General features: G+C 33.0%; 2 protein-coding genes across 2 annotated transcripts; one reads left to right on the top strand and one right to left on the bottom strand.

The window, feature by feature from the left end:
- The first annotated feature begins 206 nt into the window (after positions 1-206).
- LOC149724935 (protein FAM149B1-like) lies at positions 207-13,679 on the top strand. The gene is made up of 17 exons (XM_089892163.1): positions 207-438; positions 717-843; positions 1,546-1,645; positions 2,233-2,318; positions 3,157-3,312; positions 3,762-3,877; positions 4,740-4,910; positions 5,339-5,525; positions 6,080-6,236; positions 6,836-7,041; positions 7,467-7,576; positions 8,615-8,899; positions 9,767-10,019; positions 10,649-10,756; positions 11,090-11,285; positions 11,612-11,674; positions 13,153-13,679. The coding sequence occupies exons 1-17, from the start codon at positions 395-397 to the stop codon at positions 13,209-13,211; spliced, it is 2,424 nt and encodes an 807-aa protein (XP_089748289.1). The 5' UTR covers positions 207-394; the 3' UTR covers positions 13,212-13,679.
- A 164-nt stretch (positions 13,680-13,843) lies between these two features.
- LOC149724934 (small COPII coat GTPase SAR1B-like) lies at positions 13,844-17,625 on the bottom strand. The gene is made up of 5 exons (XM_089892177.1): positions 17,284-17,625; positions 16,718-16,783; positions 15,664-15,767; positions 14,928-15,053; positions 13,844-14,719 (listed from the first exon to the last, which is right to left on the bottom strand). The coding sequence occupies exons 1-5, from the start codon at positions 17,447-17,449 to the stop codon at positions 14,603-14,605; spliced, it is 579 nt and encodes a 192-aa protein (XP_089748303.1). The 5' UTR covers positions 17,450-17,625; the 3' UTR covers positions 13,844-14,602.
- Between the last annotated feature and the right edge of the window lie 441 nt (positions 17,626-18,066).

Raw genomic sequence — 18,066 nt, 5'->3', positions numbered from 1 at the left:
AAGAAATCTTTACAAACCGCTTCAGTTTTACATACCATTAGCAATATTCTGCGATCTATTGAGTTTTATATTTATTTCCCAAAAAATATATTAACTTTGTAAATTTAGTTTTGAAATATATGTTTAGCCTAAAGTAGATAAGTCAACTTTAAAACCTAAATTTGTGCTATAGGCCTATAACAAACACAATCATAGAGGTATATATTTGATTTATTCATACTTTTTTGGTATATGTATTGTCAGATGGTGTATGTATTGTCTACCACCAATGTCAAACTTTAATAAATATGGAGCTTCAAGAAATTGATCTAAAGAGACATTAAAGTGGATATACTGTTATAACAAGTGGGATATATTAATACAAGATTAGAAATCACCATTTACTAAACACATCATGACTGGTCGCTTCACTCGTCAACCAGCAAGTGTGCTGGAAATGTAAGTATTTTGTGCAATGGAAACCACATTTAGATGTAAAAAGAATTATGGTGACTTATAATACAAAAAAACTTGGCATTAAGTTATGTCTTACTGGGGGGTTGTGGGACATATTTAGCCAAATTAGCACTGGACACAGCAGATCACTGATGAAGCATATTCCAGACATTTGAAAATAATCTTGTTAAATTAGGTTTTTCATAAATACCTCATCCTTATAAAACACAATACAACTTATTTTACATAAACCCAAATTTGATAATGTTTTTCATTCACAGAAGAGGAATTTCCAGAGGAAGTATATTGGATCATCCTCGAGTAGAACCCGTTGATGAACCAGTGATGGGTCATCCTGCCTCACATGGACTTTATTATCTTAACCCATCAAGTTCAAACATAATCATGGTACGCATATACATTAGCCATTTATATATAGGTATGCATCCTCAATCTAAACAATTGGATTTATTTGATTAGGAGACCAGCGGTGCCATTTCTGCGAAATATATAAAGAGATCTAACAATTAGTTGGACTTGTTTTTGTCTGTTACATTTTTGTAGCACCAGATCTTTTCTAAATAGATGCTTTTAGGTGGTACTACCAGCATATCTAAACGTTAGGCATATTATATATTATTATACAAAGCTATGGTGACCCGATTTTTAAAACGACATTCCGGTAATTTTGCAATAAAGAGTTTAGTTAAATTCACTTATTATAATTAGTAATAGTTCTTACAGTTTAGTTGGTTTTATTTGAAACAGGAAAGAATTATCTACCAATATAATGTTTAAAAAGGCCAACAACAAATTGCTTTAAAAGTTTTTGGTGAACTTGGTTTAAAAACAGTGATTTTTTTAAAGAATATGCTAAGTATTGGCCCCAAAATCAAGCTTTTACCATCATTCTGTCTAATAAAAGCCATTTCTTTTTTTCTCTATGTTGCTCTTAGCTTTTCCATCTAAATTTATAAAGCAACATGTAACATTCGGTCAAAAATAGAAAACTTGTTAAAATAAATCTCATTCCTAAAGGGTTAAATCAATGCATATACTGAATATATGACCACGCCACTACATTGTAACCTATATTATAAAATATTACAGGATTCTGATGACGATGATTCCACCATAACAGGCGGCTCGGACCGTGGTCACCCCTCTTCACCCCACAGCCCACACAGTGAAGCTACAATCACAGCTTCAGGTAATAACAATTTCATTTTAACAGAATTATATACCTTTTGCATCATTTTTCTATAACCTTAAAAATTCAAATTAAATATTTTGAACTGTGCATGTAAAGACTGTAGAGGGTTTATCAGACAGAAATAGTATATATTATATATAATACCTTTTTCAAAATATATTCTTATGGTTTTTATTATATTCTTTGCAATGTAATTAGGTTGACGTATTTACCTATGGCTGTACCAATATAATTATAATGCCTATTATCGGACTCAACAAACAAAAGCATATATAGTAGGGTAGGGGAAACTGGACACCTTTAGCACATAATAACCTAATATCCTGATCCTGTTTTAAACAATAAACAACAGTCTATGGGAGTCGTGAGGATATAGTTTTTATAATTCTTTAAATGTTCCGTGTTTACTACTAAATTGGAGGAGAAAACAGGTGTCCCATCTTCTCCCACCCTACTATAATACCCCTTTAAAAACAGATCCCTATAGTTTTCATTGTATTCCCTTGGAATGTCATTAAATTTACCAACTGCTGTATATTTTTCTTGCTACACATATATTACCCATATATAATGCATATTATCAGACTCTACAAACTACTGGTCAGCCGACAACAGTTTCTCAACCGGAAATACAACTGAGAGAAGTTCTGTCTACTCATGGGGGGACGATGTGAGTTTTATACACTGCATAGTGTTAAAGTAGTGTACTATGTCCCATATTTTATGGGCTACAATTAGGCTATTATTTACACATATTTTAAAAAGTGTTGTTTTACTGTTTCTACCTGTCTCTTCGCTTTTGTAAACTGTTCCGTAAGTTTCATTCATTTTATACACTAATTAGCTCCGGCGCCGTGGCGTAGTGGTTAGCGCGCCTGCCTGTAACCATTAGGTAATCTGTTCAAGGCTCGTCGCTGCTACCATTGTGGGCGTATGTGTCCTTGGGCAAGACACTTAACGACAATTGCTCCAACACAGTGGTTACTAATGGGTTGTCCAAATTATCAGCCATACATAAAAAAAAAAATCCAAAAAAAAATAATCACCACAAAGTAACATACATGGTAACTTGTAAGCTGGCACAAGGTGTTAAACCCGTGTGATAACGACTGACGGCCACGCGAGGATAAAGTAAGTTACATTCATTCATTCATTCATTCATTACATTCAGCTATGGCACTATCACACTAATATATCTGTGTACCAACTATCAGCCAAGGTAGGTAAATATGTAGCATTTAGCCAGATGTAAGGGCTCTGGCATGCATCATAAACTATAAATTAATGCAACTAAAATATAATGATTCAATCATGTTTTGCTGTTTTTTTAGTAAAATAATAAATATACATAAACATACTGTGTACTTTTTTCTACCTGTTTTAACAAAAATATATTAAACTTTTAGGCTGTACAATCAAGATTTTTAGACCTTAAATTTGAAGGTTTTTTCTAAAATTGAGTTCAAAGAAACATTTAAAGAAGTTGACTTTTGTTTATTATTTTGTAGGAGTTTGATTTGCAAGCGAGTCGGTTAGTGCGTCAGATGTTTCATGCGATTGAACAGATGCTTTTCGAAGGTGTATTGTCAGGCAGTACATCACTACAACAGGAATGTAGAGAATGGATGTCTGCCTTTCCACATCTAAGGATACTTGGGAAACAAGTTAGTATATTTACCTTTCATACTTAACTTACAAGTGTAAACAAGAGGAATATGAATTGGTTCATTACCACAATGTATGGTGAAGGTGAAATTGGGACACTTTTTTTGTAATTTTTTTGTTATGTGTGGCTGATAATTTAGACAACCAATTAGTGACCACCAGGTTGGAGCAATTGTCATTAAATGTCTTGCCCAACGACACATACACCCATAATGGTAGCGACAATGAGGTTACAGGCAGGTGAACTAACCACTTTGCCACAGCGTCTGACAAGTTGTTATATCTGGTTAAAATTAAATGTATTTTCGCATTTTGAGTGTTACTATCTTGATAAAGGCACCACAATTTTATTTTTTTTTTTTTTTAAAAAGGCAACATAAGTAAGATGTCAGTATTAACAAAAAATAAATTGGAAGAACTGCATAACCCAACCTATGTAACAATACAGATTGTTACACCTCAAGATGATGCGTTCCAAATTATACCAACCGACCAAAATTCAAACTGTGACAATTTGACCACTGGTTATGGTTTAGATTCGAACACAAATGAAGATTCAGAAATGTAAGTGTGTTTGAAGGTTTTCCTTTTTAATATTTTTTTATTTGATATGCGCCATAAACTTCACTTTCTCATAGTGATCTGCACTGGCGGTTTCCTTCCTGTCTAAGCAAAACTTTTTCCAGTTGACGAAGTAACTTACTTTATGCCAAGCTAGTTTTAATATCGAATCATAAGCATTACTAAGTTGTAACTTCTGTGAATGTCTGTGTTTGCCAAACTGCCAGGTTAGGATCCCTAAAAATTTTTTTTTGCTAAGTTTAACTACATCAAACTTTAAAATTTAACATTTGAAATTCTCTGGTCTGGACTGTTAGCTTCACAATAATTCAAAAAGTTTTCGTAAAATTTAATAGACTACTCAATTTAAATGTGGTTCCATTTTTACTTTTATTGTCTGCAGTTACAGGCAGCCTTTTTTTGTTATAACTCGTAGTCATTGTAAGTCCAAGTACGAGCTCTCGTACAGCGAAACTGTAAATAGCTTATTAATAAATCAGAATTCTTGAACGAAAAATTAATTGCAGTTTACATTGAAGAATTAGAATTTACCTGTATCACATTTCATCATTTGGTTAAAATGCTCCGGAATGTACATTTTGAGATTCAATCATTTTTGGATTTTTTTGTAAATATTTATTAAGTGTCAAGTCAAGCCAAAACTGGGAATGGAGTATTAAATTAGTTATGGTTCATATTTTGATTGTATGGTTTACCTGGATAACTGTGTGAATTCAAAATAAGCATTTTACGAAAAAATTGCAAAACATGAAGCTGCAAAAAATGTAATGTAGAGCCATGTTTTGATTTTTCTTGTGACTCGTACAGACACAAGGCACATACTAAAAAATAGTGAAAATTGCAGACTTCAAGTGAAAGGCATAGCAGCCATCTCCCAACCCATACCATCCTATTTATTGGAGAAAGATCCATCTCACAATGAAGTTGCACACAACAGTTTATCGCATCTTGTAGAAGAGGTTTATGAACAAGATGGGAAAGTAGAGGAATACCTTGCTTATGATATAAAAGAAATGTAAGTCAAAAAGAAAATTGAACTATGATTTTGATAAATTTCTGTTTGGGTGTCTGTTTTTCTTATAGTTTCGTTTCATAATGTACACACTTGTCTACTTTTTGTTTTGTATATATTTATATAGTAGAGTGGGGACACCTTTTTATTTTTTCCCTTCTATCTTCTCGTCCCATTTGGTAGTAAACAAAGAACATTTCAAATAATTATAAATCGTATCCTCACAACTCCCATAGACTTTTTTTATTTTTAGGTTGTTAATTGTTTAAAACTCGATCAGGATATTTTGATATTATGTGCTAAAGGTGTCCCATCTTCCCCCCACCCTACTATATGTTTTATTTGTTTTATAAATATTGTCAAAGTCTTGTTTTTACACGGACAAATTTAATTTCTTCCCCTAATGTTTACTATTTATATGATTTCTATAGGGACGAGGAAGAACACGCCAAGCGTTACCACGTGCCACACCGCAGGCGTCTCGGTTTCCCCCCAATTACCCCTAATGCTTGCGTACGAGACGCCGTGCTGCATCATATATTTGACCTCCTATGGTCCAGGGTGGTCCCTTGTCTGGCTGGCTCTGGGAAAGAAAGATCCAAAATGTCCATCCTAAAGGTAAAATTAAAAAAAAAAGTTTTTGCAGAAAATATGCTGAATGTTTTATTTGAAACTTCTGTCTTGTGCTTTACCATTTTGTATCAGTAATGTTAAGGTGCTTGTAATTGGAAAACAGTGATTGAAATGGTTAGGAAACACTGATGTAGTGTTTACGTTGTAATGCATTCATATTAGGCAGTATACCAATTTTATGTTTGTACTGTAGCACTTAATGTCATTATTCTAGCGTTACAACGATTCAAATGTCTTATTTAGTCAGTTAACTTCAGTACTAGACAACAAAACACCACAGCTTTAGATTGCTCAGGAAGCTGTCTACTTAATAATAATTTTTACTTTTCTTAACACTACACATTTATTTTCCTATTTTATAATAAATTTCCGTTTCTGAACACCTCATATTTATTTTTCTGTTTTATAATAATTTTTTTTTTCTAAACGTTACATATTTATTTTCCTATTTACTTTTTTCTTTTTCTAAACACTACATATTTATTTTTCTATTCTATAATAATTTTTCTTTTTTTAAACACTTCTTATTTTACCCCAAGGTACTTGTCCACAATTACATGGCATCGCAAAGTGTGAAAAGCAACTCGGATAAATCCTCTGTTCGTGAAGGTTTTGGTGAAAAACAGACGACGCATGGAAATGAAAATTCCATCCAAGAATCTTACTTTACTTTTGAACCAAGAAGAAATGCCAGTGGTAAGTATGAATGTGTGTTGTGGGTTGAATTACACAGAGAAAATATGATAAACAAACGGTATAAGGAGTGTACCTTTTTTATATGGGTTCATGGGCCCCTAAAAACAAAGTACCTGTAGGTTTAAAGTTTATGTCGGCAAGAGCATAAACAATTTTTTCTTGTCACATTATTAGCGTTAAGGAAATAAACTGATCATTTCACATTCACCACTGTATAGTGTATATATTATAAAACATGTTTCTAGTCCGGCGCCGTGGCATAGTGGTTAGCGCATAAATATTCTACAAAAAAAATATAAATCATGATTGATTAATTGAATCTTAAAATGTAGTCTAGTGCATTTTAACTAAGTGAAGAAATATGACACATTTACATTCCTCTTTTTAAAGTCTGATTAAGTCTTAGTTCAGGTCTCAAGAATTCTTTTACACTGTCAGTGTTCACTTTGTGATACTGAGTGTGTCTTGGACTTGTTCATCCTCGTATAGAAGTTTAATAACCCAGTCTGCTGTCGAACGTAATTACTTTTTAAATTGAAAAAAGCTTTGGAATTCTGTCCTTATTTAAAAATTTATAATTTTTCCCCTATTTTTTTTAGATGGAGAAGACGACTTTTATGATCCGACTCTTCCCGGGATCATTGTTGATCGTGTGGGTCATCCAGGATCTTCTCTCATGATGCATCCCTCCCTCTCCATCCCTCCTCGCCTCCTCTACCAGGACTCCATGGCTCTTCCTCCCTCTAGAGGAAGTTACCTGGATCAAGCAAGCGGGAACAATGGGAGGCATGTTCAGTTTACCCCAGTAAGTTTAAAAAATTGATAAAAAAAGAGTATTTTTATATCTTTTGAGACTCTTGATAAAAAATTGATATACAAACTTTAATCTGTTTGGAAACAGAATTTTATAAAGATATGAACTTGTAGGTATTTCTTTAAAAACAATTATTAAGACCTTTTTAATTTTTTGTAAAAATTCATTATAAACAGTATTTCTGTATTTATTTCCAATTTCTAAAAGCCATTAAAAGAAATATTGCATATTTTTTAATATTTAACTTTTAAATTCTGGGTTTGTATTACGTTCTAAAACATAAAAATGTTATTTAAAATTGCAAAATTAAGGTACTTTAAATTTGAACATGTTTGATTACTCAGTCTATTTTGACACCATCTGTGGAAAGGTAAAACAAAATCGTAAAAAAATACTAGAAAATTATTTTTTCGCAGGCTAGGTTGTCTACTGCACCAAATTCAAACCATGGTAACTTAGATTCACTCAATGATGTTATGAAGATAAGTCAGAAGAAGCTGCAAGTTCGAAGTGATAAGGTGTCTATGTAAGTATTCTAGTATTGCATTGTTATCATTATACCAGTTGGAACTAGGTTTGATCATGGCATGAGACACTTAGCGGCAATTTTTCCAAGTTTCAACCCAGTGGTCACTAATGGGTTGTCCAAATTATCCACACATAAAAAAGTAAACAAAAACCCATAAAAATAATAATCATCCACAAAGTAACATACATGGTAACTCGTAAGCCGGCGCGAGGTGTATGAACACCCGTGTTATAACAACTGTGGTTTTCCGGCCACTCAAGGATAAAGTAAGTTACATTTATTCATTCATTCATAAGGGTTTTTTTTTACAAAAATTAAACGTTGTGCATTTGTGTTTAAGGTCTTTATGCACACTTTTGTTCTATTAGAAGTTTAACTTTCTAACATTTAAACATAAATGGCTTGTTTGTCTCCTAGGTGTAGCGACCACGCTTATTTTCTTTCAGTTAAATGTAAATATGTTTTTAACTGTAAGCGTGTTTTAACAACTGTTGTTTTGTCGCTATATCCTGTCGTTTTGTTTAAAATATTTCTAAATCTTCACTACCCTAATCTAAGAAACAAATAAACTTATAAATATTATTATATTAAAGCTGTTTTCAAACCAAACAATCTATTAAATGCTTATAATAATCTCACAAAAATTTATTTTGCTATTATTTATGTAGTAGGATGGGGGAGAGGGGACAGCTTTTCGTTTTATTTTCTTTTCCGATTTGGTCGAAAACACAGAACAGTCAATGAAATATGAAAACATATATGGGGTATTATGTGCTAATGGTGTCCCTTCTTACCCCACTCTACTATTTAATTTCCCATTTTAAATGGGAAAAATGGTATGTCGCATGCCTGAGTGCCTGGTTGTAAGTTAGAATTGGCCTATTAGTAAATGTAACGTTCCATCATTTTCACAAAAATTCCAACATTTTCTCAAACTTTCCTTTATTTTCACAAAAATTTCATCATTTTCACAAAAATTCCACCATTTTTAAAAAAATTTCATCATCTTCTCAAACATTCCTCCATTTTCTCCAGAAACGAGGATCTTGCTCCCGGCATCCTCCCGGACTCTCGTTTCCCAGCCCGCCCCTCCTCCAGCCACTACATCAATGGGGTAGGCAGCAACATCTTCTCACCTGTAAGCCACCATTTATCAGCTATAGGTAGTGGGACGAGCCCCCTATCCACCCCCAACCGACCCTACACCTCTCGGGAGCTCTTTGGTGGGGTAACAGGGGGAACCACCTCCACAAGACAGCCGAGTGCAACAGCTAGAAAGGGCAGAGTAAATCGGCCGGCAAGGTTGCTGCCTCTTGACAGGTAAACTTTTAAAGTCAAGCATAATTTATCTAGATTTAAAAAGTATGTGTATAGTAGGGTGGGCGAAGATGGGACACTTTTTTATTCTATTTCCTCGTCCCATTTGGTACATTGGCAGCAAACAATAAGTATTCAAAAAATTTTATACTTTTAACCCCCCACCCTACTATATAATGAATTTTAATCTGTTAAAAATAATTAAAACAAAAAGAGTCCGACAATTTTGGGTATCTGTTTTAAAATAAAGCCAAACAAAATTTACATAAATTGGTTTGGAAATGTTAAATTGTGGCTTTAATAGTGACTTTTTGCTGACAAATACTTTAAAAATATATTATTAATATTTTTTATATTCTATAAAATTGTCCATTTCGTTATTAAGCAATTGACGCAGTGTTAATTACTACAGTAGTGACACTAATTACTCTACAGTCTACACATATTTTTATAATTAAAAAATGCATATACTAGATTTCTGATTATAAACCTGTATCCCTAAAACGTGCATGCTGCAAATTGCTGTGGTATATTAAGCTTGTACAGCATTTATCTTGCCACAGTGATGCAGGAGATAAATTACATGAACTGTTTCATAGAAATTCCCTACAAAAACATGTTCTATTGAACTCAACATTGCATTTTTGTTTGTAATAAAACTTTTTATCACAATTTAAACATTTACTGTCACACATTAACAGGTAAATGTAACACAATGATGATGGTTTTATTTCAGTTTAAATTTTATACAAATTTTAATTTTTACGAAAGTTTAAATTTCAGTTTTCATGTATTTAATATGAGTTTAAATTTCAGTAAGTTTTATTTTTCAGTATTTCATATACGTTTAAATTCCATACAAACACACAGAGCGAAAACACCTAATGTTGAATTCAATGGAATTGTGAAAGCGACAAAGTTGACGCGACCTGGAAACCTCGAACCCACGTCCCAATCCTTCAGTGGTTTCCGGGTGAACTCACCCCCAAGTAACTTTCAACCCCCACCGACCGCCCCGAACCCAAGTACTGGGGGGAATTCCCACTGGGTAAACCCCCGCTTACCCCCGATACATAGTTTGGAGGCGCTACAGGAAAATTCACTTGTGGAATTTAAGAAACTGGTAAGTATGGAATTATGTAGGGTATTTTGATAAAAGCTTAAGTTTTTGTAAGATAAGTAATAGGTAGAGTAATGTGGTTTTGGGAAAGAGCATTTTTTTATATTTGTTTAAAATATAACTAAAAAATATTTTCCAAAAAATTTGCAAAACATGATTGAGAAACTTAGTTTAATATGGAATAGTATCAGGTTTACAAATATACAGTTTATTTGGGTTTATACTAAAAGCTAAAGCCTATTTGTAAAACCTGTCATAGTTTGATTAAGAATTTAAATAAATCAAAATACCTTTGTAACAAAATCATTTTTTTAGTTTTTATTGTAGAGATTTCTAAAGTTTAATCAGAATTTATACAAAAAAACAAGCTTTAACTTTTATGTATTTTTTTGCAAAAATTGCTTTTATCTTAATTTTCGTCAAATAATTGTTTCCATGTTTCTATTTGTACTTTTTGGAAAAAGTAATTTATTACAAATGTGTAATTTTTTCCCAAAAGAGATTTTTTTACAAAAGTATACTACATAATTGTACAGAGAGGTAAAATGTATAATATCACAAATGTGTAACTTACAAATTTGCATTTTCACAAATTTATCCTAAATTTCTGATAATATTACATGAAAATACAGAGAGGAAAGTCTGCTCATCACAGAATATCAAGCGCACTCGCTGAAGAAAAGCCTGTGCATAAAAGTTTTGATATGTTTTCTCGACCAAACACTACACATACATTTAGGGTAAGCGGGAATGATATTTCTACTTTTACAATAATTTACATATCACTGTTTCTAAGTATAGGTCATGTTATACTTTTAACTATATATTTCTTTCTTTCAGTTTTAGGTAGTTTTAATAATTTCTTTAATTCATTTTCAATTTTTTACAAATCTAATTTTCTATTAAAACTATAAAACACAAACTATAGAACTATACAGTTTAATTTATTTTTTTAAATATATTTTTGTTGTTTCAATTTCCTCCAAATATATTTTTCTGATAACACAATAAAACACAAACTATAGAACTGTACAGTTTAAATTATTTGTTTAAATTTATTTTTGCCGTTGCAGACGGACAATTTAATTCAGAAACGTGCGACGTCCATTACCCCCTCAAATCTTGCTTTTGGGGCCCAGGGAAACTCCCTTGGAATTACGGGGCTCAAGACCTCGAGTCCATCTGGGTTCGTGTCGGGGCCAGGAAACCCTCATCTCCAACTCTCGTCCACAAGCCCCGATAATGGGTCTGGTCTCGCAGGGATTACTGGCAAGTTCTAAGTCATAAGTTTAAAAAAACAACATAATATTTTAATAAACTCTTTTGGATACATTTTTAAAAAAAAACATTTTACGTTTTTTTAAAACAGTTTTAGGTCAAACATTTTACAAGTTAAAGTAACCTAATGATGCTAGTTTGGGTACAAAATTTTATCCCTCAAAACAAACTAAATGGAAAAATTGGAAATGACATATTTATAGTGGATTTAATAATTTAAATTAGTATTTTATATGTCAACCTTTTTTTTTCTTTTTTTAATGGTATGTCTTGGAATATTTGTATGTTTGTAATCTTAAGATTATTTTGATGTTTAGGTATTGGTATCAATGTATTCAGTGGAGGACATTCTCCTGATGATAAGGATGATGAGACATGGGGTAAGTGGTGTATGGTGTGTAACAGCTACTTTATCTAGGTCTTGGTATTAATGTATTTTGTGGAGGACATGTTTATCTCTATTTTAAACGTGTGAGGTTCTATGGCAAGGGACTTGGTTACTGTGGGAAACCTTGTTTAAAGAAAGGAACTGATCATAGGCTTTATTTAACCGGCGCTGTAGCACAGTTGGTTAGCGTGCCTGCCTCTAACCCAGAGATGGGATCAAAACTCTTTGCTGATTTTTATTGTGGGCGTACGCGTATGTGTTCTTGGGCAAGACATAAAAAAATAAAAAAATCTGCTCAAAAATAATCACCCACACAATAACAAACTTGGTATTGGTCATAGTGTTACCAAATGTAAGGAAGATTTAGTTTACTGCAGTGGGGAAAATATTCAAAGTAAACATCATCACATATACATAGTAGGCATACTACCCTAAAGTTTTGTTTGAATAAATCAATCAATGTAAGTTACTTTATCTTAGTGTGGTTGGAAAATGACAGTCTTAAACTCGGGTGTTCTGTTTCGTACACCTCGTGCCAGCTTTCGAGTTACCATGTATGTTACTTTGTGGGTAGTTATTTTTGGGGGGATTTTTATGTGTGGCTGATAATTTAGACAACCCAATAGTGACCACTGGGTTGAAGCAATTGCCATTAAGTGACTTACCCAAGGACACATACACCCACAATAGCAGCAGCGACGAGTTTAGTGGTTTTGTCACAACATAGAGGACATTTTGGGCAAAAAATTATTCTGGCTGTGTATTGATTAAGCCTTTACCTATCATGGGTGCAGTATGGCTTCTATGTTATGTATATATCATTATCCATTTAACTGTTATGATACATCATCTTATTTGAAAGTTTTGAGAAAATTTGTCATTCGTAGTTGAATGTAAACTAATAATTAATGTAACATGCTTCAAAAATAAAATAGGTACAGTTTATGCCAGATCTTAATTATACGTATGTGCAAACTATCTAAACTTAAGAAATGCAGTTTGGGGTTAGATTTTATAAGGGCACCATAAAAAAAATAAAAACACGAAGTTCAAGTTGCCAAAACAATCCTTTCAAAGAAATTTTAGTTATAGCTGCTAAAAAAATAATGATTTTATTTGTCTTTGCGATTACGGTAGCAAAGATTTAGAACTATTTTTAATGAAAAGACAGGATATTCTTTCATTGCATAAAGACCTAGTCAAAACTAAAAATTTTTGCAGTTAAGTGAAAACCCAGGTAGTATAACTGTTGATATTTCTGTTTAAAAAGGGTTTTTAATATGTATGGTTAAAAAGGCAACTACATTTCGTTGCAAATTGACCTAGTAAAAGCGAAATTTTTGTACTTAAAAATGGGTAGTGCAAACCCAGGTATTATGGGCTTCATGGTTGTCAATATTTTCATAAAAAAAACATGGTTTCCTCCAGAAAACAAATACATATGTGGCCTTAACACACTTTGTTGTGCAGGTCAGCCACTAAACCAGTCAAACGTGAGAAGAAAAAGGACAGTTATGGGGTTTATATGAATTTAATCGAAGATAGAGGAATATTTGCACCCCAATGTGGTGTTAAACAGCTTTGTGCGATTTTTTATTAACTTTTGAATTTTAGGATAATAAGGGACCAGATAAACCGCATTTTTATTAAAAAATTAACATTTTTCCAGTTAACCGTTTTGTCATAGGGTAAAATGCGTAATTTTTTAACTTGTATATAAGCTCTGGTTACACTTTTTTTCTCTGTGCAATACAAAATTACACTGTACATACCAATGCTAGCATTAGCCGTTGCTAATATAACAGAACAAAAACAAAAAGCAACTGACTATAGCTATATAGATATATTGTGGTTATTTTGAAGCCACTATGTAGCAATCAAGTGACATAAATTTGTAATTTTTTTATTTTTTTTAACCTGTTTATTTGCACAAGCTACGTCATTGTACTTTTTAAAGTCCTATTTGTGGTCTGTTAATAAATGACTATAGTTCTCTATGTGATGTTTTTTGTGTAATAGCCTTACTTTTATTGGGCCTTATAGCATTAATAGTGTGTGTGTGATAACAGATCTGGGTACAAGGCTCTTGAAGAAACTGTTTTAGATATTTTTTCTGCAAAAAATCATTTCTTTTCTTTTTAAACAATACCGCACAAAAATCTTGTCTGTTTTGAAACACTTCTTTATTTCACAAGCATTGATATTTGAAAGTAACCGAAGGCACAGGAAAATAAATTTAGTTCGGCCGATTAGGATGACAAGACCCACGACTCACCCACCACTATTAAATAAAACGTCTAAATGACGAACTGAAACAACATAAAAATTATTGGACAGCAGGTGTTTCCTGCTGCTGTATATTTTGATGGACTTTTAATGCGATTGTCGCTTTTGGGCACGATCACCACTTTTGGAGAATAAATTAACGAGAATTACCATTTACAGTTGATTTAATAAGAGAGCAGAAAAAACGTTGCATTTTTTGAGTTAGTAAACTTGGGCAAAATAAGAGGACAATACGTCAGCTGTACTTAAATAAACACGTTTTATGACACACAATACAGAAACGGCCACATTTAATCTGTTTTGTTTTCTTGTTTTATTTTCTCACAAAACCGCCACTTGATTTGCCTAAACGATTCGTAAAACTTTGTTATTATGTAAAATGTCACACACAAGTTTTATTAAGAGAGAAAGAAAAAAAAAATTTTTGCAAGTTCAACAACGCAGAGAAAAGGGCTCTGCAAGTTATTTTGTACTAAATGGTTAAATGTGGCATCATGCAGCCGCTAAAGATATATTTTTCTGCTATATTACAAAAACTCCAGACCGGGCAAATATGCCCAGGGTGAGTAAGGCTACCCTGGCCATATCCATTCCGTATAATGCACATTATTTTCATGTCCAATGCTGCGTGAGATTATATGTACTGTGCGAGCCAATTAAAGCCCTCCCCATAACCCTGCTTCCGAAGAACAGAGCACATAAACAGCTCAGTAGGTCGAGCTCCTCCCAAACTATCAAGAGACACTTGACCCTGAAGAGAAATGCATGGATCAAATTTAATTCACAGCTCAAAAAAGCGCTGAAAAGATTTGTGTCTGTAATTTTTTTTGTATTTTCTGTAATTTTTCTTGCAATGTAGACTGCAGAACAGGCCACTTTTAGCATATCTATAACAGTAAACAGAAACCATAACCATACAAGACCCAGTTTTTGGTAAAAGAACAGAAAAAAGAGTTTACCTTTCCAGTTGAGCGAAGTTTGAATATTGATCTCAATTCATCCTCACTTACAGCTCCTTGCATGTCAATCTTGTTGCCCAGGATAAGAACGGGTGCGTTTGCTACTTGTTCATCACAAAGTAAGCTCTGTATGGTATGAAAATATTGCATTACTGAAAATATAGTCGTCTCTTCCAGCAGTAAAATACAACAACAATCTAATAGCTAGTCTTCAAAATAAAAATAACATCAGGTTTTTAAGTTTAAGACAAATTTGAGGGAGGGGGGAAATCATTTATTCAAATTGCAACCACAGTAAAGAGTGCATATGTTTTCCACTGTGGGAGTTGCGTAGAGATTTTTCTCCCTTCAGAGGATTTCAGTAGTACTTTCTATTATTGAAAATAAGACTGCCGGTGCCATTTCAGTGAAATGTGTTTCTCTTTTAGAGTTTTATTCAACAAATATTTAGACTTGATTTTTGTCTGTTTCCATCTCATGGCCCAATCTATATAAAAATAAGAAACGGATCTCCATCTCTCCATTTTTTTAAAAAAATAACAAATTATCGATGTCCACTGCTGTTAAAGACCAACATTTTTTAACCAATTAAATTCCCATTTTAAAACAGGCACTAGCCATTTAAGTAAACAAAACTGCCTTTTTATTTGGCCCTTTTTAATGATGTTTACACAGAGACCTACTTGACCTACAGATTACCTATTAGGCTGAACTGTTACCAATGCATCACACTTACATCCAATTCTTCCTTGGCTTCCATAAATCGAGATCTATCCGCTGAATCGACGAGGAAAACGATTCCATTGACTGCAGGGAAGTAATCTTTCCATACTCTTCTTGCTGTATTAAAATAGATATTATTATGTTACATTATCTGCATTTCTTAAACTGGGGTACGTTTACCTCTGGGGGTAAATTCCTCGTATTTAGAGGGTAAATGAGCTCTCGATCACATTAGTTGATGGGACAGAAAAATTGAGCAAATTGTAATACTTTACACGCACTGAACCACTCGTTGCCAAAAGGCTAGCCCACCCGTCACATTAAATATAACACTAACAGGTGTAGTAGTTTTCGCTTTTTAATAAATGAGCGCCATATTACATATTGGGGGGAAACCTGATAAGCATCTTTGTTAAAAGGGTAAAGCATACAAAAAAGTTGAACCACTGCATTACATATTAAGGTCCTGTGGCAGACATCCAGGGTTAAACACATATAGCTGCCCCCAATCATAAAAATATTCTTTAAAATATAATTAATTTACAAAGGCGCAAACAATCAAAATGGCGAAGCAGTAATTTAAATTTGTTTAGACCACCCAATAAATTTGCCACTTTGTTAGAGTAAATTCTAGATGCTTTACCACCTAAATACATTAGCCAAGTTTTAGTAACAAATTGGAAACCAAAGACCTAAAATTTGATTAATCAGTGGCACACCACAACTAACTACCCAAGCCATCAGTTTATACACAAGCCGGCTTGCAAATACCACACAAGTGCTTATGTCAAGGAAAACCAATAGTGTAAAGTCCACCAATGCTGTAGTCATAGGCTTACACAGACTGTAGCAGATAAAGTCCAATAGTTAACAATATAAGCTTCAACTACTCATCAGTAACCGCTTACTAAAACAACAACTTTCAAAGCTTTTGAAACTTTATTTCTGTTTATAAAGCGCACAATCGCCCCACTGTTAGATACAGACTATATAGTTATATAACAGGCTATACCAATAGGTTTTAAATGCAAATTATGACATGCTAAATACTGGTTTGTTTAAATTACCTTGCTCGTGGCCTCCAAGATCGTATGTTGTGAAAGATATATTTCCCATTTGAAGGTTTTCTGATGCTGGAAAATATGTTTTTTATTTAAAAATATGAATCTATTTGTGTGTTATAGAACCCAATGACCAATAATATAGTTAAGATTTGGTTTCACAGAAAGAGCAATACCATAAATCAAAATGTAACTTGTTTGTCTTGATAACATGGGTGTTCTTAATCTGTTTTAGTGTTTTATGTACATTTTGCCTGTGTCTATTTTTTAGGACTATTTTATATATTATGACAGACAATTTTTAAAATTCTTAGGTGACCAGTGGGTTGGAACCATTGCTGTTAAGTGTAAGACATATACTCAAATCCTAGATTCTCTACAATTAAATGCAAATTGGTGGCAGCTTTGAGTCTCAAACCCGTATATTTATATCTAAAAAAGAGCACTATTGCATTTTATTATAGGCTTATCGAGCTCTATCATTTTAAAATACCATTGATCTAGACACAAAATGTGCTAAATGTAAAAGGTAGGAAAATGGAATAACATGCAGACATTTTTAGAACACTTACTGGGGTGCATGGTGGGCTCATGTACACTCATTTTGTTGTCCTTAAGCATATGAAGCAACGTAGTTTTTCCTGCATTGTCAAGGCCTAAGAACATAAGCTTTCCACTTTTGTTATACAGCCCAAGATAGCTGAGAGCACTTTTAAACCATTCGAATAGTTTATACATGGTGATAGAGGAATTATGAAAGTCTCTTTAGGATGAGGGTCGGATTAAAAGAGCAATAATGCTCTGGAGTCTGGAGTATCACAAAAGAGCTTCAGAAGGACAGGTGGAACAGTTGTAGAATACTACTCTGCAGTTTATTTTGCCTAAGTGCTGATGTAAACAATAAATTTAATGGTATAACTATAATATATGCATATTATAATAATATATATTTATATAAATATATAACTTTTATTTGTTTTTTTTCGATTACGGTAGCGAAGATTTAGAAACATTTTAAAGGAAAAGACAGGATACAGCGATAAAACAACAGTTGTTAAAACACACTTACAGTTAAAAAAACGTGTTTACATTTAACTGAAAGAAAATATTAAATTAAACACGTAGCTCTTTTTCACCATCGGTCCTTAAGAATGTATGTCTATAGTTTCATATGCTGAATATTTTTGTAACGTATTTTACGACGTAGGACGTAACCCTTTGAATGGGTGACCTAATTAACGTACTGCGTTACGTTTATACAAACTGTGTTGAACATAAAACACCTTATTAAACCATTTACTTTTCTCTCATGTAGCTACGGCATTTAACTTTATATATTTTAAATTTGGTTACAA

The sequence above is a fragment of the Ciona robusta genome, chromosome 14 (genome assembly GCF_009617815.1).
Source record: "Ciona robusta chromosome 14, ASM961781v2".
Lineage (NCBI taxonomy): Eukaryota > Metazoa > Chordata > Ascidiacea > Phlebobranchia > Cionidae > Ciona > Ciona robusta.
Note: the sequence above shows the minus strand (reverse complement) of the source record. Positions and strands in the feature narration are given on the sequence as shown.

What these genes read in the sequence shown, in the direction of transcription:
- LOC149724935 (XM_089892163.1), top strand. Translation starts at nt 395, where the DNA reads ATGACTGGTCGCTTCACTCGTCAACCAGCAAGTGTGCTGGAAAT. An exon ending in ACAAATGAAGATTCAGAAAT is followed by an intron (nt 3,878 to 4,739) that starts GTAAGTGTGTTT and finishes TGAAAATTGCAG; the next exon opens with ACTTCAAGTGAAAGGCATAG. An exon ending in TTGTGGAATTTAAGAAACTG is followed by an intron (nt 10,020 to 10,648) that starts GTAAGTATGGAA and finishes ATGAAAATACAG; the next exon opens with AGAGGAAAGTCTGCTCATCA.
- LOC149724934 (XM_089892177.1), bottom strand. Translation starts at nt 17,449, where the DNA reads ATGTATAAACTATTCGAATGGTTTAAAAGTGCTCTCAGCTATCTTGGG. An exon ending in TGAGCCCACCATGCACCCCA is followed by an intron (nt 16,784 to 17,283) that starts GTAAGTGTTCTA and finishes CATATTTTCCAG; the next exon opens with CATCAGAAAACCTTCAAATG. An exon ending in AAGCCAAGGAAGAATTGGAT is followed by an intron (nt 15,054 to 15,663) that starts GTAAGTGTGATG and finishes CATACCATACAG; the next exon opens with AGCTTACTTTGTGATGAACA.